The sequence below is a fragment of the Trachurus japonicus genome, chromosome 16, assembly GCF_045865225.1.
Source record: "Trachurus japonicus isolate A0001 chromosome 16, Traja_1.0".
In the NCBI taxonomy this organism is placed as follows: Eukaryota; Metazoa; Chordata; class Actinopteri; order Carangiformes; family Carangidae; genus Trachurus; species Trachurus japonicus.
In genome coordinates this window covers 20,761,747-20,789,283 of record NC_140922.1, presented here as the reverse complement: position 1 = coordinate 20,789,283, position 27,537 = coordinate 20,761,747, and the positions used below count along the sequence as shown (strand labels likewise).

General features: G+C 39.3%; 1 protein-coding gene across 1 annotated transcript in view; it reads left to right on the top strand.

The window, feature by feature from the left end:
• The window catches only part of cdkal1 (CDK5 regulatory subunit associated protein 1-like 1), a 238,762-nt gene that overhangs the window by 129,824 nt on the left and 81,401 nt on the right, over positions 1–27,537 (top strand). Inside the window, exons 9-10 of the mRNA XM_085802473.1 lie at positions 9,831–9,997; positions 20,497–20,642. Coding sequence (XP_085658599.1) covers positions 9,831–9,997; positions 20,497–20,642 — 313 coding nt within the window. The remainder of the gene's footprint in view (positions 1–9,830; positions 9,998–20,496; positions 20,643–27,537) is intronic.

Sequence of the window (27,537 nt, the reverse complement as noted above, 5' to 3'; positions counted from 1 at the left end):
ATCAGTTGCCATCTCCTACTACCATCTTTCCAGTCCATCTCCATGAGTTTTCAGCAATTCCTTTGAGTTCTCAGGAAGTTTCAAGTGACTCGGAAAGCTGTGTTTAGTCATAGGGTTGTTTTTGTTTTTGTCCAAAGCATCACTGTACATTCAGCAGTCAGTCTCTCTGGAAGCTCTTCACAAGACGCAATCTCTCTGTCAACACACACACATACACACGCACGCACGCACACGTACATAAACACACACTCATGCTTATACACACATGAAAAGATGAAAGAGAGGATGCAACTTCTCTTATCATCATGGTATTGTCTTATCTTCTCCCCCAATTACTCCCTATACATTCATATAGATGCAAGCTCTTAAACAAACACATCATACATACGTACATGCTTTTCACACACACACCACACACAGCACTTCCTCTGCCAATTACTTTTGATATCCTCATAGAATATGGCTGACCCATATATGCTGTGGCATGTTTTCCTTATACCACATACATTGCGTGTGCATGTACTAAGACTTTCACATAGAAGCTTTGATGTATCCAGACTTTCACAGGCGTGTGCAGAGGGTCATGCCTGTAGTTCAGAAACTATGTGAAAGTAGGTTAAAGCTGACATGTTGTTGTTTAAAGAATTGTGTAGGTTGTTCATTAAAGCTATGCATATGCATGTACATCGACATATGTGCATGCACACATACACATTTATGTGCAACGGGCACACACACATGCATTTATTTTGTGTGAACATGCCTGAGAGAGAATATTTGCTTCTAAGCAAGTGTGTGTTGGGTTAATCCGTGATGATGATGCTACCTGCCAAGACGCCCACACACCACATCAACAGTTGTTGCTCAAAATTAAGCTGCTTAATTACTGCAATTAAACTCTGTGTGTGGTGTTTGTGTGTGAGTTACAGTGTGTGAATATGTGCGAAATGTGTGTAGCAGGGATTAAAGTAAGGCTCATGTCTGTGTGTGTATATGTGTATTTTAATATGTTGCCGCTTGTGTCTATGAAAATGTTTATTTCCAACATGCCTGCGAATCAAAGATTAGCAAAGTTTAAGAATTTCAATGAGAGCTGTTGAATACAAACCTTAAGAAAAACGAGAAGACTTGGAAGATTTTCTGTACATTGGACAAGCTATCATTGCTGTTTCATGTCAGCTAATATCAGTTATATGTCATGCAGGGGTGGATGGTATTCACAGAATGAAAAACATACCACCATGAATGTGATATAGTTTAACTCCATCATTTCAATGAACCTTTAAATCAAAATTGTTGGAAATATAGCAAAATCTCTCCCACCTTGGCTAGTCACATTGGAAGAATTAAGAATAAATACTACCTGTATTTATGTGGTGTGGATATTATTTTTAGTTTTATATAAGAAAAAATAAATCAAATTAATGTTCATTTTATGAGACAATAACAAGTAATATCTATTCAATAATAAGATTAAAAAAAAAATGAATACAGTTATTTCAATAGTTAAAGAATTGTCTCTGACAATATTTACTAGAATATTTCTCAATCCCAATTCACCCCTTTAAGACAGAGTCAGTACCCACAGTCCTTCACTTTTGTCACTCTTTCCAAATTCATCATTTCATTTCTCAAGTTGCTGTTGTTGACATCTGCCCCAGAATGTTTTTTTTTCACTATCTAGTGGTGGGTGGGGAGGATTATTGTGGAAGCAGACAGCCAGAGGGGATTGGCTGATGGGGGAGGACAGGGGAGGGACTAATGTGGTTGAAGGTCAGACAGGCCTTCCAGTAAGTGGTGCTGGGAAAAAAAAAGAGTGTTGCATGGTAATAGAGGCGAGTGTCAGTGTGTGTTTGTGCATGTGTGTGTGTGTGTGTTCTCTACATGTGATGAGGACAAGGAAAGGTTTTAGTTGAAATTAATATGCTATTAATAAAGCACACCGCGGAGTGTAGGTGTTGCAGGCTACAGCATATTATCCATCCCAGATCTTAACTTATCTGATGTATATTCATCTTGATCCAGTGAACTGAAGCACCAAGCGTCTACTGATGAATGCATGTGTCTCAGTTTGCCATATTAGAAAGGTTGTGGTGATGCGCATGATTTGTAAAGGAGTAATTTAATGCTGAGTTATGGTTGGCAGTGCGAGTTATTCTATTTGTGTGGCATTCGATCATTTTAACTGTGACCTTTAACTTTCATTAACCCTACCACTCAGAGTGTGTTCCAGTTGTTAAAATAGCTTAGAAAATACCTTTTGTAACATTGCAACAAATCTATCATGTTTTTCTTTTTCGGTTTGCATAAGAAAGTGAATATAGCGAATTATACTGATAACTGCATAGTGCTGCGCTTCCCCAAAATACATTTATTGGAAATACACTCATTATTAATCTACCCCCAACTCTTTTTGTAACACATAATTGTGCTTTTATGGCATGTATTAATGTTACACAGATGGAGAAAACAAAATAACTCTGGTTGAAAAAATTATCAAATACTTAAGTATTGTGTACCTATGAATATAAGATTATTCTTTATTATATGTGTACATTATACATGCACAGACACTGGAGATTACACATCTTTATATGGTAATCTCTCATCTCTCTCTGTAAATTTCTTGGCACGCACATACTGTATGTACGTTAGCGGCAACATATTGATCCATGTACTGTCCATGTCAACGCTCATCTCTCTCTATGGAGGGTTGGATGTGTGTTTATGCATATTCATATTCCCCCTAAATATTCGTCTCCATGGGAACCAACAAAACAGATAGTTGAGACCAGTCAAACTAAAGGTAGACAGTTAACTTGTGGTCAGTTCATATTTTCATGTTATTTGTGTCACTTTCTTCTCTTACAGTAACTGTTCACCTGTCCACCTCATGGTCCCATTAAACAACACTAACATTGAACCAGTGAAATGTTTTACTGGATTTATACTGTTCATTTAATGTCAGAAAGTGTGTGTGAGAATCAAACCAGAAGTGCAACTCAATATGCCGAGTAACAGATTTGATGATTTTGAAGCCATCAGATGAACATGATGATTTGGACCAAAACACGAAGAGTTAAAAAGTGAATACAGTCAAAAGGATTGAACATGTTGTTGCTGCACATAAGGTCATGCACGTCGTGATTGGTTGCCTGTTGAATAGATTACAGATTACATGCACATAAGGATGATCTTATTATACTGCATTAAATCCTTATTTTCCATGACACAAAGAAACACATTGCTAAGCATGTTGTATACATTAAGCTGCCATAATGCATGAGGCAGTAGGTGAGTGTGTGCTTCTAATTTTAAGATGCATCAGCCTAAAGGCAGTAGACGTATATGCCGACTATCTAACAATCACATTAAAGTGTATTTAAGATGCAGTAAACTATAAGTTACCAAATAAAGTATTGCAAAGCAGTCTGAGACATTAGTTTAAATACCATCAAATAAACAACACTCCCTTTCCATTTTCCACGCTCTGCATGTATGTCCTGTAACATGCTTAGCCATGTGTTGACTTGTGTTATGGAAAATAGGTTTTTAATGCAGTTTAATAGGATCATCTTTATGTGCATCTAATCTATAATCTGTTAAACATTATAGCCTGTGGCAGCCAATCAAAACGTATATCATGCCAAAGAGATTAAGATAAGTAGGAATATGTAGGGTGGGGATAGAAGGTTAACTTACAGTTGGTGCATACACACAAAAACACAAGCACTTAAACATATATAGCTGATGCTGGAGTTTTGTAAAAATCAATCTTAAAACATGCACAGGAACAGGAGGATTGCTTACCCCGTCTACAAAAGTCTTTCACATCTAGGTGATCTGAAACACATTAAACACGGCCAAGAGTTCAACATGATTAAATGTGTTCAAACTTTTACTGTGCTGGTAATTATAATGCATGTCGCCAGGTGCAATAAAAAAATAGCTTGTAAAGGAGACAATGGTAGTACAGTAATTAGGCTAAGGGCCAGTTAAGTTATTTTTACAAAGATGCACAGTCTCACTGTTATTCTATGTTTTTCATCTGCTGTTGTTGACATCATGCAGTTTAACAGCCATAGACATGGTGTCTGCCGTGCTAATAACATGATGCGCTATAGGCTAGGCTAAGAGCTGCTGCTGTTTAGAAAGGATATTTTGTCGTAGAAAACAATGATGCGGTGCCGAAATGACACGCACGCACACACAAATAATGTAAAACGCGGTGCTATTGAAGGAATCAGAGCAGGCATTTGCTAACTAATAGAAACAAGCATGACATGGCGATGTGTGGTCATGTTGCGCTGCTTGTGTCTCATTTATGATTTAAGACCCTTTAACCGTTTCACCAGTGGCTTTTACTAAAGCTCCCAATCACCTGAATCAATTGGTTCTGTCACACTTCTTCAAAGCAACCACTTCAAAGCCCTCGTCTCTTTCCTCCTCCCACTCTTCCCATCCTTTTATCCAAGGGCGGAGCGGGGACACAGGGCCAGATGTAAACACCATAATGATACATAGATGACTGCTACAGGAAATGCTAGTGTGATTTTAAGTACTGCAGCTGATAGGAAGTGTTGGCCTGGAAACCATATCACATTGGTGGTAATGAACAAATAAAAGCTAAAACATATTTTGCCAAAAACTGTTTATCATCATCGTATTGACATTTTACTGAAGCCATATTTCAATCCCAAATAAATCTGTCTAAAATTAACAGGTTGAGACAACTAGCATCAACTAAATCCACCAGTTTCAGTATATCACCAGGCAGGAGATAGTGTTTTCGCACCCTCTTCATGAGTTTCAGGTTGGTGCAGATTTTAGTTTTCTTTTATTTATATATAAATATATCTTGCAGACAGGTGCAAAAACAAGCAGCAGACCGCCACACTTATAACTCTCTTCAAGTCAGGTACACTTATAACTCTCTTCAAGTCAGGTTAGAGGGCTCTCTTAGGAAAACAAACACACACACTGGAGCGTGCACACACATACACACCAATAGCAAGATATGTGGCAGTGTGTTGGAGTGATGATTGTTTGATACGTGTTTGGCATTTGGCATGCTGATGGTGTTATTCTTGGACGCAGTCAAAAGCTGCTTAGAAAAAAAGTTAGCTGTTTCTTTTTGTGCGTGTGCTCTCTGTCTCTGTCTCGCTCTCTTTACCTAGCAATAATCCCACCCCTGAATGCCTAAACCCCAAACAAGAGAGGGCCCACTTTTACATTTTTAAAAAAAAAAATGCTGTCTGCACTGTTGTGTCAGAGTTAAGTGAATGTTAATAGCTTTTAGGAAAAAATACGCTGCCCCCCGCCCATGTTTGTAACTGTTCTGACATCAGAGTGACGTGGAGAGGAGAAGGTTAGGTTGAGGGTTAGTAATGTAACACACACAGGTCAGAGTAGAATGGAAAACTCCCTGTACACACCCTAATGTCCTGCTTGCTTAGAGGCACTTCAGCAGGACATACTATATTCCCTTCTCACTAGACCCTCATGATTATCCTGGCTTCACAATCTGAAAATAAAGGTTATAGTCTCTACTATTTAACTTGCTTTTTACAGTGATTACAATTCATTATATACTGTATATCGGTATTAAAAGTTGGACTATCAAAGTTAACGTGTCAACACATGTAATTAACCTGGAAACAATAACGCGTAAAAATAAAATAAATAAAAATAACTCACGTATATCACGTCTTATATGACTTACAGTAGGTACTGTAGAGCCTGTCCATGTATACACTCTATGATCTTGTCTGGGTCGCTAGTGGGTTCATCACCCATCTGTTGAAATATGGTAACATCCCGTATTTGAGGATTAAATAGCGCGTTAGGACGGGGTTTGTCCCATATTTCCATCTTCAATACAATATCATCCCATTCAAGTTCTGTGAAGACTCATCCCACTCTGCCCGTGATCAGGTAAAACTCGATGCCATGGCTGGTTTGATCACAGAAGTGAGTGGGAAAACTCAAACTCTTGGTTTGACGGTGTCAGTGCTCATGGCTATCAGACTACTGTAGCTGTAAACTATGTCTGCAAGTGTTTCCTGTGGCAGACGGTGGCCTGTCAGATGTACGGCAGCTTCAGGAGGACAAAACTCTCCATTCACAATGAAACCTGTGAGGTAATTCATTTATGAAGGCTGAGGTGTACAGTGGAATACATAGGCATTTATATAATACACTAATCAAAATTAAGTGCTGATGTGAAAAAATAAACTATGATTATTATTTTTCACCAATCTGTATAACTGCATCCTTAAATTCTAATGGATTATTGTACTGTAGGTATACATAAATTGCATCCTTCAATACTTATATAAGAAATAATAGAAGAAAATGCAAGTAATATTAGTATATATAATATTTAGTATTTTAATCACGCTTAATCACAGAGTAGTATTGCAATTGATCAAGTTAATTTTTTAAAATCATTTAACAGCCCTAATTAAAAGTAATGGATTGGAAAAGTAATGATTTGGATTTTACAAAATTTATCTTCAACACACTGTTGTCCTGCTGAGATTTGCTGTAATCTCCACATGCCTGACACATGGACACGTAACAGATCTGTACCACCACGACCCCTCTCTCCTCTGTATACATACCAAAGCCAGAGGAAGCAGCTGTGCAGTTTGTATCGGGACAGATAGAGAAGGGAGAACAAGTTAACATTTCCTGATGAAACGGCCACCATCTCTGTGTCTCTGGCCAACAATAATACCATTGGCACAGCTAATACAAATGGGACTGTGGAGCAAGCCAAAGCAGCAAATTACTGGGCAGGTTATTGAGTTTATCGGGAGATCTGTGTATGAGTGTGGCCTTGAGTAAACACCTGAGACTGTTCCAAAGCATCACCCTATTCAAAACATAATTAACACAGGAATCACAAGAGCCGTTTGATAGCAGACAATACACAAGGTTACTATCCTGGCAGCATTATGTGAGTAGAATTGCAGGAATGCTGTTTTGGAAGGACTTGATTTAACTCCTACTTGGCTGATTTAATGCAGGTCACTTGGACTATGGTATTGCGGGACAAAAGTGACGCAGAAATTTATGCCGCTGGTGTGATGGGCGTAGGAATACGTCCACTCCTGGGACTGCAGATGATGCAGGCTGTGTTAGACCTTGGCAGAGGGATTGGTGTAATTGAGCCCAAACAAGCTGACATTAGCTGCCCTGGGAATGTGCTGTCACCACCTTCCCTCAGGCCAAAAAAAACTGAAAAATGTGTCACATATTATGGGGGAAAATCCAGCAGCAAATGAACCATGGCATTTATGTTGCTAAACAGGGACATTCATTACCAAACAATGGTTGCTGATAATAACACATCTCTGTCGACCTCCAGGTCCCACGGTGAAGGTGTCCAGTGGCCAACAATACAAAGGGTTGCTCTTATCTATCTGAAGCTCCTAAGGGGAACGTTGCGAAAACAGAGCCTATATAGTATATGGAATGATTTCAATGAGTTAATAAATAACAGAAATAACTGTAAAAACAGACTATTTGATATACACTGGGGGCTATCTGACCGCTTTTCAAAGACATCCTACCCTCTATATTTTCCACAACACAGTTTTTTTTTTACTATAACACTAGCTTTTCCTGGCAAATTTTGACTTTTTTTTCAGACTAATTTCCACTTACTTTCATAAGAGTGCCACACTGAACTGGTTTATACTTGCAGTAGTAGTCTTTGGCTTTACATATTTCTAGTTGTACAGTAATCTCACACATTTCATCAACGCTTTGGAGTAACACATTCTTCTTTTTTGTTGTATAATAACAGTTTGGTACTAGTAATGCAGTGCTTTCTACCATTTGTCAGTAAAATACAAAGTAAATATCAGCATCTTCTATAGCCACATAAACTATTCAATCTTCTTTTTATAATTCAATGACAATTTGAAAATCATGAACCCTCTAATAAAGAATATTTAATAAAGCAGGCTATTATTGAGTGTCTGCCCAAGGTGAAATTAATTGCGTGAAGGAAATGAACATCATACATACCCTGAATGCATTCTCATAGAGGGTGTGTTTTGCCCTTAGATCTGATCACACGTGATTGATGGGTGTTTTTAGTGGCTGGCTCCAGAAAATCATTAGTGCATCTTGATGTCAATGATGATGAGCTTTGGAAACTCTTTCACTCCGGACAATTATACTGTCATCATCTTTAATCTATCTGGCCCATGCATGCCTTTAAACCCGCAGTTTTCTGTCTCTCTCTCACATACACACACATGCTCACTCACACGCAATCCAATTAGCCAAACACCATCTTTACTCCCTGAATGACCACATGCATCTTTCTGTCTGTCTCTGCACAGCTAATGATAATGATGGTTGTGTAGTTTTGTGTGTGATTGTGTGCGTGTGTGTATGTGTACCTGAGCTTGTGCTCCTGCAAGTGCAAATGTATTTTTGTGTCTGCATGATATGATATGTCTTAACCCATAACTTAAGAAGACACTCAACCATTTCCAGACCTACAGCCAAATGACAGTTAGATCATTAAGCCCTAGCAGTGAGCGTTGCTTTAATTTAGCATGAAGGCAGTAGATCGTCCCCTCCTGCTGTATATGACCTTCACATTCCTGAAATGCATGTTTATAAGGTGGGTATTTTTAATACTTGTCTGTCATGAGCTGAGTTCTACCAAAGCCTTTAGACAATAACAACAAAAGATTGCTAAAGGTGATGAAATAATATTCAAGAGACGCTGCATGATGGTAGGGCAGTTTTGTAGACTGAACCTGGCAACTGGAACTGCTTTCATCATAAATTCTCTCATATTGCTGTGTTTACGTTATATAATTTTATGAGGCTGTTTATGTTTTGGTGGTTAACAGGTGTTCTGAAGGCCTATTTATTTTTGAAAAAAGGGTCGTAAAGGAAATTGTGAAAAAAAAGCCAAGCCTTGCCTTGAAGTGGGTTCAATTGTCACTTGATATAAGAGAGAGAGAACTCGGATATGAAATAAAACTGTGAATCATTTTAACCAATTCAATTGTTAAAGGATAAAAAATACCTCATTTAGTTATTATGAACATCTTAAAAAATATAAACACTGAAAGCTAAAATAACCCTGATAATTAAACTGTCAGTATAAAGGTGTGACTCAAATAGCTCTCCAAGGCTTTGGATTCACTACCTTGAGTTAGGTGACTTTGAATCCAATTAAGACGATGTAAATGTGAGATTCCCTTAAGTGTAACAGTAGCAATAGTCACAGTAAAGAGTGTCCTCCTGGGTAATGAGGAGTGGATATAATAGTTGCACTTGCCAGACAATAAGATGTCCTGCACGCATTGTGACACTGCTTGACTTTTGGTACTCATTCAAAAGCAGTTTCAAACAATATGGTCGCTGGGTTAAAAGTTGTCATTTGTCATTCTTTAATGAAACATATTATCTAGTCATAGCAGTCTGCAGCTGTCAGGATGTGCAACCTTCACAGGGGTTCAGTGTGTGTGACTCTCAGTGGGGCCTGTGTTGTAATGTTCCCCTCTCCACTGACTCTTGTCTGCAGGTGGTGTTTATGTAAGCTGTGCTTGCATTAGCTTTTCGGGCTAATACAGTTATATTTCTTCCAAACAAACTAGCTACCAGAAACACTGAAGGCATCTGTGTTTAGTTGTTAGTGTTTAGCCATACCCAAGCACATGAGATGAACTGCCCATGGGCAATTCGCTGTGCTGGGCAGTTTTGTTTTTGAAAACATGCAAAAAATGTGAAATGTTGAAACAAAAATTGAACTTTTTTTTCTTTGTGCTTTTGTGTGCGTGTGTGACTGTCTCCAGAGGGTGTGTGTGAGATCTGGTTGACCAGTGAAGACACAGGTGCATATGGCCGAGACATAGGAACTGACCTGCCCACACTGCTGTGGCGACTGGTGGAGGTGATTCCTGAAGGAGCCATGCTGAGGCTGGGAATGACAAACCCACCATACATCCTGGAACACCTAGAGGTACACACACACACACACACACACACACACACACACTCGTGCCTCCAATTTCATACAGACGTACCATTGAAGATAATTATACATCAGTGATTAATAAAACCCAAATACTTATGAAGTCCAGAGTTTCTGCTTTTCACTGTTTTGTTTTTGTCCGTGTAGCCTCTCGTGCTATCCCTTTTGGTGAACAAATAAAATTGCTTTGCCTAGATTTAATAAACTAAATGTCTTTCTGTTTTGCTTACCAAGCAGTTAAGCTGCAGAGCTCATACTCCATTCATTAGTGCAGTTCATTCTCTTCTTTCCCTAATGAGTCAATTAAGGACCATTGTGTCCTCTTTAGCAACCTCATTTTATCAGTCATTATTGTCTTCTCTAATGGAACAATGGACATTGTTATCCCTTCTCTCTCTCTCTCTCTCTCTCTCTCTCTCTCTCTCTCTCTCTACCTCCTTCTCTCTCTTTTTCTCACTACCTCTCTCTGTCTCTCAGTTTTTGTATATCTGCCTCAGTCCGTCAGACGTACATATCTTTTCATTTAAATCTCCTTTTTTTGCTCTATACCTTCTTTTCTCTCAATCTATCTTGATTTATGTTATTCTTTGTTTCTGAAAGTGTTAGAATAACAGCTGAAGCTAGACGTCTTGTATGCATCGCATTTTCCATTCTTTGTGGCAATGTTGTATGTATCGTCCCTGTTAAATAAACATTAAAATAAATAAATAGCATAGTATTTATATACAGTAGTTACTACCATTTCCCACCACCCATTATCAGCCAGTGTATGCGGCCCCTGCTTTCAGACAATAACTCAACTTGGAGAGAGGAGAAGAAAAGAACACCAAATGTCAGGAGGCTGTGTTGGAAGAAGGGAGGTGGTCTATTGAGAAATTCACTTCATTTGTCCAAATTATGTGGACAAATAAAGTAGGTCTAAGAAACAGGAACATGTTTCAGTTCTGTGTGCAGTCTGGTCAGCCAGAGGTCCATTGTTGTCAAAATCAATAAAATCCAGACAGCAGGATGCAGCTACTACCAGGAAAAGGGTTTTCGCCACGCAGTTATGCAATTTGTGTTGCTGTGAATGCTCTGAAATTAGTGCATTGATTTGGGTCTGTGGGCGTGTGTGTATGAGAAACGGATTTTAAGAACACTTATTGGCACATCAACCTCTAAAATTACCTGATTTTCCCATAAGTCAAAGATTTTTAATAAACCCACAGGATATGCCAGTGATGTGAAACCATCCAAAAAGAAAAATAAAGAGAGAAAAAATGCACAAAGTTAAGAGAATGTTCAGTTGATGAAAGCTTAAAAAAAAAAAAAAAGACCATTTATTTCAAAACAGGATGAACAAAATACAAAGTATATGGAAACCTTACTCAACTTCAATGTGTACAATGCCTTTGCTTTGAACAAACTTATTTTTACATGTAATAATCCAACACTGAAGCTTGTGTTGCCCAGTAGGTGTTGTTAAATCCATATACTTGGATAACTACACATAAAGGGAGCTTATAGACAGAGTGAAACTGTTATTTATTATTTATTTTATGGTTAAGCAGTGAAGTGATGTATGAATAACAATCAAATGAAAAAGCCCTATGTAGTTGAGTGTGCATGTGAATGTGTAGTGTGTACAGTAGCAGTTATTTCTCTGGTGTGATGACTTAGGAAAGTTGAAATACTGTAAACTCATAACATGGCCAAAAAACCCCAATACAGAATTGACCAAAGCAATAATCCTGTACATTACTTTTGTACATTTGAGGTGGCACCTTAACGCTGCAAGGAAAGTAACGCAGAGATGTGATGTTTCGTCCATGTTTCTGGTTCATTTGTCAATCATTTTAATCCATATATCCCTGTAGCTTTACTTGCCTTCTAAGGCTCATCCCCGAGGAACTTCACTAGTAAGTATAGAAGAAAGAAAGGGAAGACACGGGGGCTGAAATAGGGCAATGATAACCTAGAAAAGTAAACTTTTTAGTAAAGAAAAAAAAGGGCAGTTAACAACTGATATACTCTTGAATCCAACAATCAAGGAGCACTGAAGATCTTCGATGATTGAAATGAGGGCAGGATTGAGGGGGAAAAAATGGGGATGAAGGCCCGGGGATAGAGATGAGGGGTAAAAAGGAGTGAGAAAAGTGCTGTGGGAAGCAGCAATGGAGGTTGTAATTAACCAGGGGTTAATGGAGGTGGCTAATTGTCCCCCACATGTATAGGTAGGCTTTCTGCTTGGCTACATTACAATTAAAAAACCACCCTCCTAATGATAGAGAATAACAATTAACTGATAATTAGAAATATACTAGGACGACACACCAGCTTAGCCTGTGTGTGTGTAGATGTTAAGAATCATTTCATATGCTACTGGGCCTTTTATTGTTAACGTCCATGCATTGAATTGAATTATATCTTTTTTGCTTTAATTCCTCAGTCAATTAACCTACATAAGGAGAGATAGTGCTCTTCTTTAACTTATCATGTCTTTTGTTGCTCCTGTCCCCATTTACCCTTTCTCCTCTTTCCTATAAGCCCTCCTTCACATCCTTCAACTACCTCTTTGCTTTCTAGTCCAACTTTCTATGCATTGACGTGTGCCCACCATGTAACAGAAAAACTTTTACCTACCGTTCTCTTTCCAGTTCTTCTTGTAACCATTCAAAACTATTTATTGCTTAGTCAATCAATCTATTGCTCATCCTTCACCCCATCTTGTGTCCATCCTCTCCAGGCCCTCTCATGTTATTGGTAATCCCAAGAATAAGAGCGGTGATGATGGTGATGATGATGATGATGATTAGGGCCAAATCTCCGAAGTAGATTAATCTGTCATCTTAAGAAAAGGCCAAATCATATCCTGCTGTCTTTTCTTTTTGAAGAACACCAGCGCTTATATAACAGCATCATACCCAATGGCTGTGATTGAAGCTGAAAAGGCCAAGCAACCTCTCCACTTCCCCCTAAGAGATCATCCTCTTTTCTCACACACACACACACACACACACACACACACACACACACACACACACACACACACACACACACACACACACACACACACACACACACATACACACACTCGCTCACTCACATCAAGGCTTTCGTTCTTGTCTTCCTGTGTCACACAAGACCACACGATTTCTCACTATTTGCAGCCTGTTTTTCCTGACAGATGTAGACAGCTTCATAGCACCATTTGCTGATTGGAGCAGTTAGAGGCCCAGTCGCCTCTCATGGGCCACTTGTCTCTGACATTTTAGTTGATTGCATCGTGCCTTCAGTGGTTCCTTTTTGAGTACTTCCTCTAACAATGCTACTTCTTTGTTCTCCACTTTGCTGACATTTTTTTCCCTCACACTTAAAATCTTGTTTTTGAGATCAGCCCTTATTTTTTGTCGACTTTCTTCTGTCTGTCGTCCGTCTGTCCATTTGTCTGTCACTCTTCCCGTAGATAAATCACTTAAGCAGCTGTCAAAAATACAACACTAGGTCATCTGATTATATAAGGTGTGTGTGTGTGCGGGCACGCAAATATGTGTGCATGCACTCACACGAGTCTTGGTGCGTGATTGAATCTACCATGCTAGCAGACCTAGTAAATGAGGTGTGAAAGTAGCCTCCTCATACGTAGCAGTCGGTCAGGCTGAGATGAATGAAATAGCAGTTGTCCATTAAACATCCTCCCTGGAGCTCATCTCGGTTTTACCGGAGATGCATCAGATATGCCATTCACACTCCCCACAGATCGCTCTGTGAAACAGAGGCGTGATGACTGTAGAGCTGCAAACGAGAGAGGATTTCACTTGACATTATGCTCAGCTTTTGTCACTCATAGCAAGTCATTTCAATATCAAATTCTATAGAGAAACTAAATATGTATATCTCTCCGTCATCTTTGATTATTGTTTTCATACAGCTACAAAGAGCACATTCAAGGAAATTCAGAATGCCATTTTGCAAAAAGATGAATTGTGAATTAGTGTTTTGCATCTAATGTGACTTAAAGAATGTCCTTAAAGTGCATCCATTAAAGATAGAAATTAATTAATAATTAGAAAGAGAGAGGTCAGTGTAACTGTTCACAAGGATTTCATTGTAAAAAGTAAATATTTCCCCATGGGAATATAATCTGTATTATTATTTTTTCATTAATGTATTTCCTTTTTTTATTATTTATATTTTTTAAATATTTTTTCCACTTGATTTTTCCTTCTAGCTGTTTACATTCCTGACACAGTGAGAGGTGTTTGACAGTCTCCTGGACCCCCACTGGGCCTCTGGAGCTGTGACAAACTACCAAATACCCGCAACAGAGCGAAAACTCCATCCTCTGGATCGTCTGATATTTTTCATTCACACAAGCGGACACAAGCATTCACATGCATGAATACACCCACACTCGGGAAACATACCCACACAGATCTCTCACCTTCACACTCAGATGTGCACACAAGCACAGCTGTATGGGCACACACTTAGACACACCCTCTCAGACCATTTTCATTTTAATGAACCCTTTGGGAGCCTCTTCACATTAGAAGCCTAATGTAGCATTGTGCGAGGGACCCGACACCGAGTGAATGCCCACGGAAAAGCCATTCTGATGTGCCTCTAAATTATGACTCCTGACTTAATGCAGTGAATTATGTTTTCTGAATTATGGGGTGAATTATGAGTTTTGAAAGAAGGAAGAGAAAGAGATTTAAATGCTAGCAGCACATGTGAAATTGGGAATTCCAGCAGCGATCTTGGGTTGCGACTTTTCTTGTGGTTTAGTTGAGGCGAAAATAATGAGTAGAAGTGATGCTGGCACTGAGTAAACTGACTCATTTGTTGTTTGTTGCAGAAAAACATTTATCCATGGAGTGTTTTCACGCGTTTTGGTTTGAGGGTATTTTTGGTTGGATTGTCTCATTCAGGTGGTGTAATTTATTCCCAGCTCACATCAGTCAGAGGATACACACAGCACAGCACAGTGCAGTGTGGCGTTCAAATGCTATACATACACTTAAGTTCTCTTTTACCGTGCACTACTTTCACACTGACTGAGGTGCTGCAGGCTGGATATGCCCTCCAGGGAAAATCAGGGGCAGCCCGAAGTGTTTGAAATGGTTAATGCCATAGGGAACTCAGTTTCCCTTTCTCCCTCTGAATACAGTTCCCACCGACTGTGTTTGTGTGTGGCAGTGTGCACACACACAGGGACCTGACTTATTATCCTGGGAACGGCTTGTAGAATCATTTTCTCTACAGACTCCCCTGGGTGAACCCTGTTAATACTCTGTTATGTGTGGGTTTGTGTGTATGTCTGTGAGCGTGTGTGGATGCAGTCGGGTGCTACTTACTCTGTGTTTGCTTTAGTAATTTCACTTGAACCAGACTGTCACCCAATCTGTCTGGGTGTTGGCACTCTAGGGAATCCAACAATGTTTTTGTGTGCAACATTGCCGTTATTCAATGCTATATACAAATATGCTAATGTATTAACCGTGTCTAACACTGAATGTGCACTACTATGGAATGTAGTTTATGGTTTTAATTTTGTTCCAGCTAATACAGTAGGAATTATTGTTTGCATGCCCAATGTGAAGCTGTAACAAAATATTTTCAACATCACAAAAGTCAGTACAGTAATCTTCACACACAAAAAAACTAGGCAATCACACACACACACACACACACACACACACACAACATGTGTACACCTAGAGTAGTACAATCACCTGTCTATCTGTAGATGCACTAAATTGTATATATTCATGCATGTACACAACGCTACGATGTGTCTGATTTTGACATGAAGAGCCTGACAAAGTTTTCTGAGAAACTGACAGAAGTGAAAAAGAAATGTTGAACTGTCTTGAGGAAAGTGAGAAAGACATTCCTACGTAGATGCCGTGCCCTGTCCCTCCACCGCTTATACGGAGGGTCTTCACAGCCTGAAGCCTTGAAAACATTTGTCATAACATTTACATGTAAACCGCAGCAGCTTTACTGGACATTCAGCTGTACAGTATATGTGAGCTCAGAGAGGAGCAAATGGATATAAGCATGGAACCAGCTGGCACTAAGCAGAAAACAAATTGGATGCAATAATTATTTTAGCGTTTCCACAATGCTTTTCAGCTAGGCCCTCAATTTTACACATTGGCCATACATGATTCAATCAAGTAGAAGGTTTTGGCTTCTTTTTTCTTGCCCCATACTGTGAGTCAAACGCCGTATATGTGAGTGCTATTGATTGTTGAGAAAAATGCAATACATATAGTAGGTATTAAATCAGTAAATACATATTTAAACATTTATTATGTTGTTTTTTAGGTTATTCTTAAATATGAACTGGAATATACAGTGGAACACTTCAACATTGGACAGTGCTGAAGTCAGTCTAAATTAACTCCTTCAAAGTAAATAGCACTTGAACATTTCTGAGTACAGGTGAGGATGTCACATTATTGTCCCGAGTCCGACGCAACCTGAAATAACATTTTCCTATTTTTGACAATACTTTTTCATGATTCTCATTCTTAAATTACAAAAATATATTTTCAGTTTCTAGCAGCACTACCTGATCCAAACAAATCCGGAGTTATGCCTTCATCACTTTTCTTTTTTTCTTTTTCACACAAATGCACATAGGATTTGTAACTCACACACAGAATACATGTTTTCTGGTCTAAAGACAAAAAGGGAGGTGGGAGACACTGATGAAAAGGTAGGGCATGAAACAGAGCAGCGAGCAAAAGAATAACTTTCACACAGAATTTTTCAAAGGCTTGTACAGAACCAACCTCAGAGTGAAAGCACATTTTTTTGTCTTTGCAAAGAAGAGGAAGGTGGTATGAAAGTGTGTAAGGGTGTCATCTCCTCATTGAGGCTGCTTGGAGCCATACCTCCTTTTATCTGCTTCCTCTCTCCTTTTTCCATATATGTTCTTCTCAGTCCTATCTGATTTTGGGAGGGAGATATCAGATCCTTTGAGCTAAGCCAGTTATGTGTCTGGTTTATGTGTCTATCTAAGCTGATCAACTGAAGATGAAAGGATTGCGTATCTGTTTGTTTGAATGAGAGAGATAGGCCTGGTGGGGGGAAGAAAAAAGTGGAGAGAGAGTGTGAGAAACAATATTACACTGCTTTTAACACTGTCAGAACAGACAAACAACAACAACAACAACAACAGAAAAGACAAACTAATATAAACAAAAACACTTCCACCAGTTCTTGATTGGTCGTTTAAACCTCATGAATTTTGCTTTGAGCTGGATAGTTCATCCCTCCAGGAGCAAAGGCATTAAAGCAGCACTTTAATTTTTTGCCACCCGGCACTGCTGGGCGATATCTTCCTCATCGCAGCATCATTTTCACTTCAGACTCACTAAACTGTCTGTCAGCAGCAGTCAAACATTGAAAAGGCCTCAACTCCACAGGGATTGGTAACAAGAGAGATTCATATCAGTGTGCTTTTTAATCACTGGAGGATGGGACGCACTCTGTCAGACAGACGCACACGCATGATAAATGGCTTGTGTGAATGAAAAGTCCTCCCCGTACAGATTAATCCCCAGTTGCCATCAGCAGTGTCCTGCTACTCAAACCAGCATGCCATCTGTTGAGACCCCATTCACCCTTTCAACACGCATTCATATACTGTATCCACACACAAACACACACACACACACACACAAATGTGATCTATGGGCTACGGTTGTGGTCAATGGGGAGTTATTATTGACAGTGAATCTAATGAGGCTGGAGTGTCATGTTAAAGTCATTGTACTTGGCATCAAAACAGATCCAGTAACAGATCCAGTCATACACACACACAGAGTCAGACACAGTCGGACACAATCCAATAAATGTAACATCTTCAAAAAATTAACAACAGTGTCAGACCACACGTCATAAAGAGACTAGTTAATTCCAAAGGACTTATCTCGGTGTACGGATTGTGACCTCTGCATGATGATTATCATTAATCAGCCTTATGGATAGCTCACACATGTATAATAAAGAAGCATGCACCATATTAGAAAACCAGGTCTATTCCCTGTCCTGAGATACTGTTACAGTATTAATGACAAGTGCAGTCTTCATTTCCTTCTTTGAACCTTTATTTAGTCTCGGGCAATCACTGCAAGTCCCAATGTTTAATGATGTCGAGAACACAGGAGAAAAATACAGAAAGGGGAAAAAAACACACACACAACAGACCAAAAGGCATTAGAAAACAAAGTTACATTCAAAAAGCAGAAAAGCTCAAAGCAGTTATTCTAAGCTCAGTTTTAGTCCAGGGAATATTGAGCATGAAGTAATCACTTGAACATGTGGAATAATGTGACCAGTTTAATAAAGTGCTGGGATGTGGTGGCATGTTGCCTTTTAAGTCTTTATTGAAGACAAAGTACAAAATATAAAGGTGGTTATCCCACCTTTTCATAAAAAAAGGCCTCACAACATCATATGAACGTATCCATAGTAAAGCGTTATACTGAAAAAGCAGAGCATGATCTTGCCTGGGAGTAAGTTAGAAAGAACCATCAGTTCACATTTCTTTCACCTTTAACCATTTTTAAAACACATAAATACATGTTCCTTTACGTTTTTGTCTCTCTCTCTCTCTCTCTCTCTCTCTCTCTATCTGTCTCTCTGTCTCTCTCTCACTCACACACACACACGCACGCACACACACATATAGACACACATGTAGCAGGATGATTTCTGTCACCAATCAAGCTCCATTTTCCAACCAAATTAATTCTTTCTAATTTGGGGCTTCCAGTGGTCAACCCCCTGTGGTGCTGCAACTGAGCTGTGTCTGTGTGTGCATGTGCGTGCATGTGCATGCACACGTATGCTTTTGTGTCTGTGTATGAAGTGGGGAACATTCCACAATAGATCTTAATTGAGAAGACGGACTGCAATCAGCACATTCTTGTAGGAAATCATTAAATCATTTCTTCCTCCCCTCTCTTTTTCTCTCTCTCCTTCTTGTGGTGATTAGCATGGTAATGATAGCATCCTGATTATGTCCATCAGAAAAATCTGACATCTGTAGTCTCTCCAGTTCTTTTACTGTGGAAATTAAAGTAAGAATGAAAGAAAAACAACAAAAAAATGCCAAGTCTTCTAATTGATGTGGTGTATTAAAAAAACACAGAATGTGTCACTCAACTAGCAGTTGTTTTCTGGTAAAGTATAAGAGGAAGAGACAAAAAAAGACACGACTCAAAGATCTGTGATGCTGCTGTAAAAATAACAAGTAAATGGCACATATTTCCGATGAAATAAATGAGATCTGTGATTTCAGTTTACTTAAAATTAAACATGTGGTTGATTTGGTGTATAAAACTTTATATAGAACGTGTGCCTGAATTTCTCGATATAATACAATTTATGTTGTTTACCAGAGAACTCTGTGAATTCAGCCTTCAGCTATGTCCAAGGTATTCTCTTCATTTGAGCTGTAAAGGGTCTTTGAACGGCGATAAAGGAATTACTAGAAGTGAAGTGTTTCAGCCTTTTCCTTCAGTGTGAGAGCATGAAGAATATCTGTGATATGTCCCTTTTTAGGTGAATCCATAAGTAAAGATTCACCCCATTTTGAACCACAGAGCTATTGTATATACATAACACCTGTATTATAGAGACTGTAGGCTTTATAGCCAACATATACTGTACTGTACCCTGAGCATCACTCCTCCAGTGAAAACAGCACGGTACCTTGTGGCCAGACATCCTTAATTACAGACTTAATGTACTTTTCTCCCCCCCTCACCATTTTGATCCAAGATGTGGACCTGCATGCTTCAGTAAAAGCTCTTGACTTTTCAGATATAAAGAACTCCCACTGGAGCAGCCTTGACTTGAGCTTCTTTCCCTTTCTTTTTCCAATTACAAAAAAGAGGAGTAAAAGTATGAGAGAGAGGCAGTTTGTTGGAAGGTCTGAGGGTGAAACCAGTGCAGAAAGAGGCAGGAATGTTAATGGAACCTTCACTTCATTCAAAGCAAACAGCTACCAAACACCAGGCCCTGTTGCATTCACTAATTGTATCGCCTCATATAAATAATCACAGTGTGTAAATTTGGCCTCAATGATTCCCATGGCTACAATACTCATTAGCTTTGTCCACCATCACTGGCAGACTAACTGTTAATTAACATTTATTGTAAGAGTTCTCTTTGAATATTAAGTGATAATATCAAAATTACAGTTTTCCCGAAGTAAAGATTTTCAAAATGTCCCTTCTCCACATTGATATACTGTATATACAATCCTACTATTGAAATTAATACGGTACATTAGATACATTTTATTCTATTCTTGGTGATAGAAGGTTTGAATATGTTATTTGTTTTGTCGTTTGAACTCTGATATATAACATGTGAACAAAGATACATTTCAGTGATTTCACCACTCTTTTCTCCGTACATGAAAACCTTAACCTTTTTTCCTGTTTCCTCTCTTTCTCCCTCTCTTCTCTGTGTGTCATTAGGAAATGGCTAAGATATTGAATCACCCACGAGTCTACGCTTTTCTTCATGTTCCTGTGCAGTCGGCCTCAGACAGTGTATTGATGGACATGAAGAGAGAGTATTGTGCCGATGACTTCAAACGAGTGGTGGACTTTCTCAAGGAGAGGTAAGGCAGGAAATGGACTCTGGAGTCTGTTGATTGTTAGTGTTGTGAATGTGATGACTGTGGCAGTGGTGGGATAGGAGATGCAAGTACACCAGGTCTAAATATGCTTTAAGAGTCTAACCAAGGGCTCAACAACGCCACCCAGGGAATTACTTTCCTTTCAAACACTTAAGACACACAGCTTTGTTTTTACTCGTAGGCAAGAGCCATGGTTCCAAGTTTAAAAAAAAAATCATTTTATTAAACAATCAGTTAAAAAAACACGAATCAGACTCCATTCATACAAGAAGGGGAAGGGGGACCTAATCAGGAGCTGTGGCCTATTGGTTGGACTGTCGAGGACGGACAACCTCTGACCTGGAAGTGACGTGGAGGTGACGATGGGAGCGCAAAGGAAGAACCAGCGGGGGGACTGCTGCTTTTGTATCAGGCCCGCCTTAGTAATTGGCCACCAGCGGCGCTCATTACAGGCAGCAGCGCATTACATAGAGAAATGAATACACATTTCTATGCTGCTTCAACAGAAACATAATGGTTACATGTTCAATTAGGTCTTAATGGTAGAGTGATTAGACAGAAGCCACGCGGAGTAAAATGCATCTGACAGCCCACTTGAATTGTACTGTAGACGTTTCAAAGCTTTCAAAAAAAAAAAATCTCTGTCTAGATAAGAACATGTAGCCATTGGTCCTTTCCCCAAACATTTTGGCCTACTGTATCTGCAGGGTTGGAAATTAACTTTTTCTTCCACCAGCCACAGTGGCTGGCGGACTCTTAATTCTACCAGCCACTCAATGTTTTTACCAGCCACCATTTTGCAAGTGTACTTTTGTGTAATTTGTAATTTGTCTTGGCTTTAAAAGAAAAGTCAACAGTACCACCACATAAAAATATTTATTTAGACAATGCTCTATTTCTTCATCCATGTTTAATTGTACTGTAGATTAACTGTGTCCCATTACTTTTCTGCTCTTTGTGCTCTATAGGGATGTAACGATAACAAAATCTCACAATATACCTCAATAACAAGCCCATGCTATTTATTGCAGTATTGTAAGACATGTCATGATATCAAAATCTCACTGTATGATTATATCACATTAGCTCCACAGCACAATACTTATTCCACTATCCATAAGTTGATAATTAGTCAAAAATAAAATAGCTTATCTGCCTATTTTCTATCAGCCCCACCTCCCTCCCTCCCTCACCCGGCTCACCTCGCTCCCTCTCTAAGTTTAAATAAATACCTGCTTCTTCTGTATCTGCCGTCACACAACACAACTGTAGTTTTTTTCAACAGTGTGAGAAGTTTAATGATGTCCGAGACTTCTGCGCAGTCGGTCCGTGTGTCTGTCTCATGTGCGTCATGTCTAAATCCAGCTCTCAGTGGAGCTGCAGCGACTGTTGTTGTTGCTCCAGGTAGCGCTAAACATCAACAACAACAGCTGCTTGGAGGTCAGCAGTGACAACGCAGCCACAGACACAGATACACACACATGCACTAACCAGTCGGCTGACACGGACGATCGTCTCTCACACTCTGGCAAGCGCCGTCATTTCATATCGTTACATGTCCGTGACAATATCGATTTTTTTCAACCCGCCACAGTGGCTTGTGGGCTGATCAAATTCACCCGCCACAAATTTCATTTCATTTCATTTATTAAAGACTGCACAACAAGTCGGCAGAATTTGCTTTCGGCACAGCATAGTGGCACATAGTACTGTGTGGCACCAAACATCATCAGACTATACATTTAACATACATAAACAATATCAACATCAGACATTTTACATACAGACTATAGACTGGGTTTGGAGATGAGTGGAGTTCAGTAACCCGATGGCAGTGGGAAACAGATGTTTTTGAACCAGGTTGTTGTTGATATGGACCTACAGTAAAGCGCCTGCAAAGAGGGCAACAGTTGAAACAGGCGGTTGGCTGGGTGTGTTGGATCATGGATGATCTTATGTGCTCTTGTTATTGTACGTTTATGGTATAGTGAGTCAAGTGATGGGAGGGGGGTGTTTGTGTTTAATAAATGTACCTGCATTTGGCCAGTGGCGGGTGCTAATTTCCAACCCTGCTATCTGGCAAAAGGTAGGCACTGCTCATCACCTGGCTAACCAGGGCTTCTCACTAACAGGGACAGGGAGACTGGTTAGAAATTAGGGAAAAATGAATTTCAGTCAAATACAGACCTCAGACTAGGGTGATGGTTCACCTTCCAACACAATGTTGACCCATAGTATACAATCAGCAAATGCTGGACTGTCGTGCATGTAGAGATGGTGGATGACGGACCTTTTTAATCCAATCTGACAGCGGATCTGCCAGGAAGAATGGCATGGCCAATATGCAAGTATTTAATGGAAGGTGTGGATACTTTTGTAAAAGAGAGATTGCAGCTAAATCTAATAATTGTAGACATATTCCATTTTTACAGATCTTCAACACAACATAGTGTGCAGAAAATGAATACTTACTGAAGCCACTGTGTATTTCTGTGAGTTTGAACATATTGCCACCATTATCTTGGATGATGCTCTGACATAATAGAACATAATGGAACTAAGTCACTTTGATAGTCAGACTTTTAAAAAAGTACTGCTTGAGAGAAATACAGTAAATCCATAATGGAACTAAGTCACTTTGATAGTCAGACTTTTAAAAAAGTACTGCTTGAGAGAAATACAGTAAATCCTATCTGAGCTTTTTCAAACTAAGTTCTCCTGTCAGCTATACAAAAGTATTGAAGTGACACCATTGATACGTTCTTTTCTAAATCTCTCCTTTGTCCTTCTGCCTCCCAACTGTTCTTCATCAGGACATCACTTTACAAGGTTAAACATCTCAAATTTGGGATTAATAGACAAGTTCAAGGAGAACTGCCTGCAAAACTATCTGAATGCGTGATATTTTCTCCCGCACACATGTCATGATCAAGCTGTTCCTCCAAAACATGTACAGTGACCAACAGACATAGATTTAAAAGCTGAACATGCACATTCTTGATGAGGATTAAATATCACCCCCTACTCCACCCCTCCCTACAACAGAAAAAAAATTTAAAACATGCACATAATGCAAAGGATTTGACCTCTGACATTGCACAAAAGATAAGAAATGATGCAAACTTAATCTGTTACTGTATGAAAGATAATCTGTCCTGGAATTTGAGTATGATTAATTATGGCAGTGCACGTCAGGGGTGGTGAATAAATATAGAATTGATGCCACGATAATACGCTATGAAGGGATTCATATGAAAATGAGTTTGGGTCACATTTCTGCCTTAAATCTCTAGGTATTATTGTGTGATTTAGAAAAAAGATGTTTGTGTATGCATTGGTACAGTATACTGAAGCATGTTATTACTGTTGCTGATAGTAACCTCTTATTTTTAAGTATGCCTTTTTCCTGGAATTAAATGACAGTATGCATATTTTAGGGTAAGTACAGATAAGATATTTCAGCTCCATGTGATTATGTGTGTGTGTGTGTGTGTGTGTGTGTGTGTAAGATTTAGTGAGGGAGAGAGAGCACTTGTCTCTAGAAAGCAAGCTTATCACAGGATGGATATAGATTCACTTCCATCCATATGCGGATGATTATGAAAGTGTATCTTTTTCAGGGCAGTGGGTAGTTAACCTGAACGCGGCAACGCTTTTTCTCTGATGAATTACGTTGGTCTGGTTCCCATGTATGAATGCACATCTTTTGATGTTGCAGATTAAAGTCATTTTGTTAGCAGTGAGATCGCTCTAAGCGGATGAGATCCATGTGCTGCAGCAATCAATAGATTTCATGTAACTGCTTCATGTAGGTCAACAGTCACACTATAGACTTAAATATAAAATGTAAATCAGGGTGAACAAGACTTTTATTCAGGTCACTGTACATCCATCTGCATTTAAAGATTTGTGTATTTAAATATCAGAATTCATAGAATCACTCACCACTCACATGCAGCCTGAAGTGCTGGATTGAAAAGTTTGTACTTGTATAAATCAGTTGCTGTGTGAATCAGTTTCCGTGTCTCAGTTCATGTATATCTCCATGCTTACATTTTCTGTATTCAAAGAAAGCATAAGTGCGTTCACTATGGCAACATGCAATGCACTATGATTACCTGCATGGTACACTCTAAGAGAAGACAAATTTGAGTGTAAAATAATGGACACTTCTTGCTCTCAATAATCGCCGACTTGGCGAGGCAGGAAGGCAGGAAGGCAGGAAGTGGAAGGGAGGCGACCACCAACGTATTTTCAAACATGTGAAAATGACAGCAGAGGAAGGAGGACGTGTTGTCTGTGCTGATTTCTAATGTCACATAATGCAGGGTACGCATATAGGAAAGTAAAATGTTCAATCTCAAGTCAAGTGAGAAAAGCAGCCAGCAGATATTTTGGCAAAAGACTTATTGTCGTCTCACATGGCAACAGTAATTTCTGGGGAGTGCAGTGTGTGATTTGCGACAACAATGTCTCTGTCTGAATTCACACACATCACCATTGAGTATACTGTGAAAACAGTGGACTGCGTGCAAGTGTGCTGACTGAAGAGTCCAGTTTGAGACACAGCAATTACGTCTCTTTGGATCACTCTGACACACTTAGTAGATCTCTTTCTCTCACACTGCCTCTCCATTTCTCTCCACACACTTCACTCCATTCCCATTCTTCTGGAGCGAATTGCTGCAATTCTTTTGGGTTTGATGGGTGCCTTTTTAGCTCTTTTCAATTTCAGCGTCTCAGCTCGTTCCACAGATGTTCAGTTGGAATAACATCAGGACTCGTAGCAGGCCACTTCATAATGGTCCACTGTTTTCCTCTCAACTTCTTGGGCGCTTTTAGATGGATAGTTTTGGTCATTTTTCTATTGTGAGAGTGATTGAGACAGAGCTCTGTGATACGTTGCAGGATGTTAAACTGGATAATCCTCTCATTTTAAAATTGCCATGGACTTTAAACATCTTAATAATATTAACAACTGTGGTTGGGTGAACATTGAGCTGCTGTATCCTTAACTACCCTTGACCTTGCTTGGCAACTATGTTTTTCCACATCTCCTCAAACAACTCTGCTTTTTTCTGTCTTGACCATGTTCAGTGAAACAAATCACCACATTGAGCTATTTCTATTGAAATAGGTTGAATGATATGACTTAAGACACCTGTAGCTCTAATTGACAGACAATGATCTGATTGAAACTTTACTACAAGCATTATTTAGAAGCACTTCTCCGGGTTACAGTACCAATGATTTTAGCCCAGACCATTTTGTAGAATAAACAAGAATTCATCTCTTTTCACTGCTTCTTTGTTTTACTGTGTGGCAATCATTTCAACACTTTTCCATACATACTGAATGGAGCTCAAGTGTCCCTGTTTTTGTTGTAGTTTCTCTTAAAATTTTGTGGGCACTGGTGACTTGTTTCTCACTGACTTTTTTTTTTTATTTAATTTTTTTATTCCAGTACTTTTTTTTGTCTCTGTCTCTTCATTTATCATCTTTTTACCTGTTTGTTTTTATCTCTCAGGTCTTTGTCTGCTCAGGTGTGGGTGACAGGTCATTTCTTCTTCTATAGTTGAAGGCTTAACCGTTCCTTTAAATCCTCCCTTTTAAGTTACTTCTGAAGAGGCCTTGAATTGAGGAGTGATACTGCTGTGTTTACTTTAACACTGACTCAGATGCTTATCTCTGTATGTGTGCGCGTGTGTGTATGTGCATGTGTTGCCTTGCTGTTTCGGGAATTGTTTAGCCTGGAGTAGAGGTCTCTTTCCCTGTCTCCAGTTGTTTTTTTCAGTGTTCAATAGAAATTCAAACTCAGTGACACTGATCCGGCCAAAATCTTAACACTTTGTGGCAAATGGTCATGGGAGGCACAAAGAGACCAGGCATGCAGTAACACACTCACACACTCCCACACAAGCCGGCCACATGCAGGGGTATCACGTCATAGAATCTTGTTTACATAAACTGTCTGGCTACCCTTTTGTGTGAGTCTCTGTGTATGTGTGTGTGGTTGCTCAGTTTCTGGCCTCTGTTACTTAAACACACATTCAAACACACACGGCGATGTTGGTTGTGTGAAATCAATACCAGTACACATCTAGTGGTCTGACCCATTTGGCTGCTGCAGCTACGACTGGGGTGCAGTTTGGGGTCTGGGAGTGAAGCCAGGGCTTTGGACAAGCCAAAAAACACACCCACTGTATAAGTGAGCGTGTCTGTGGGTGCGAAAGAGTAAGTGTGTTGCAACAGTGTGTATGTGAGAAACATAAACAAACAGTATTTTTCGTTGAGGGAAGCTTTTTTAAAGCATTGAGTCCTGAGATAGCCTCTGTCTGTCAGAGACCTTTAAGAGATGATGGAGGCATATCAAGAGTTCTGTGTTTGAGTGTGTATCAGATTAATGCTTGAAGGTGAGTTAACAGTGTTTTCCACCACTTTTACAATTTATAGGATTAGCCTATATTGAGCTCTTTGTCTTCTCTGCATCACCCATTTTTTCCCTCAATTCTTCACTTAATGTGGAGATTGTAACCATATCAGTTTGCCACACGATGCTTTTCTTGTTCTATTTCATTTGAGTAGAAAGTTTTTTAACTCCATCCTCTGAAACCACAAAACAAGTTAGACTTTCGTTCCTTTTACATTTATTTTCATTTATACAATATTTCTCCTTCAGTTAGAAAAAATGTGCCTTCATTATCAAAAGTAACAAAAATGGTTCAAGAGTGTATAAAAAGAAGCTGATGCTTGTTTGTCTCCCACCTCATGAAATGTTCTCTGCACGTCCTCACTTTGCCTCTATGACCTACTCCAACCTTTTTTGTATCCTCTTGTGTGTAATTTTAGCTCATTCTTCATGTCATATTTTTTCAAA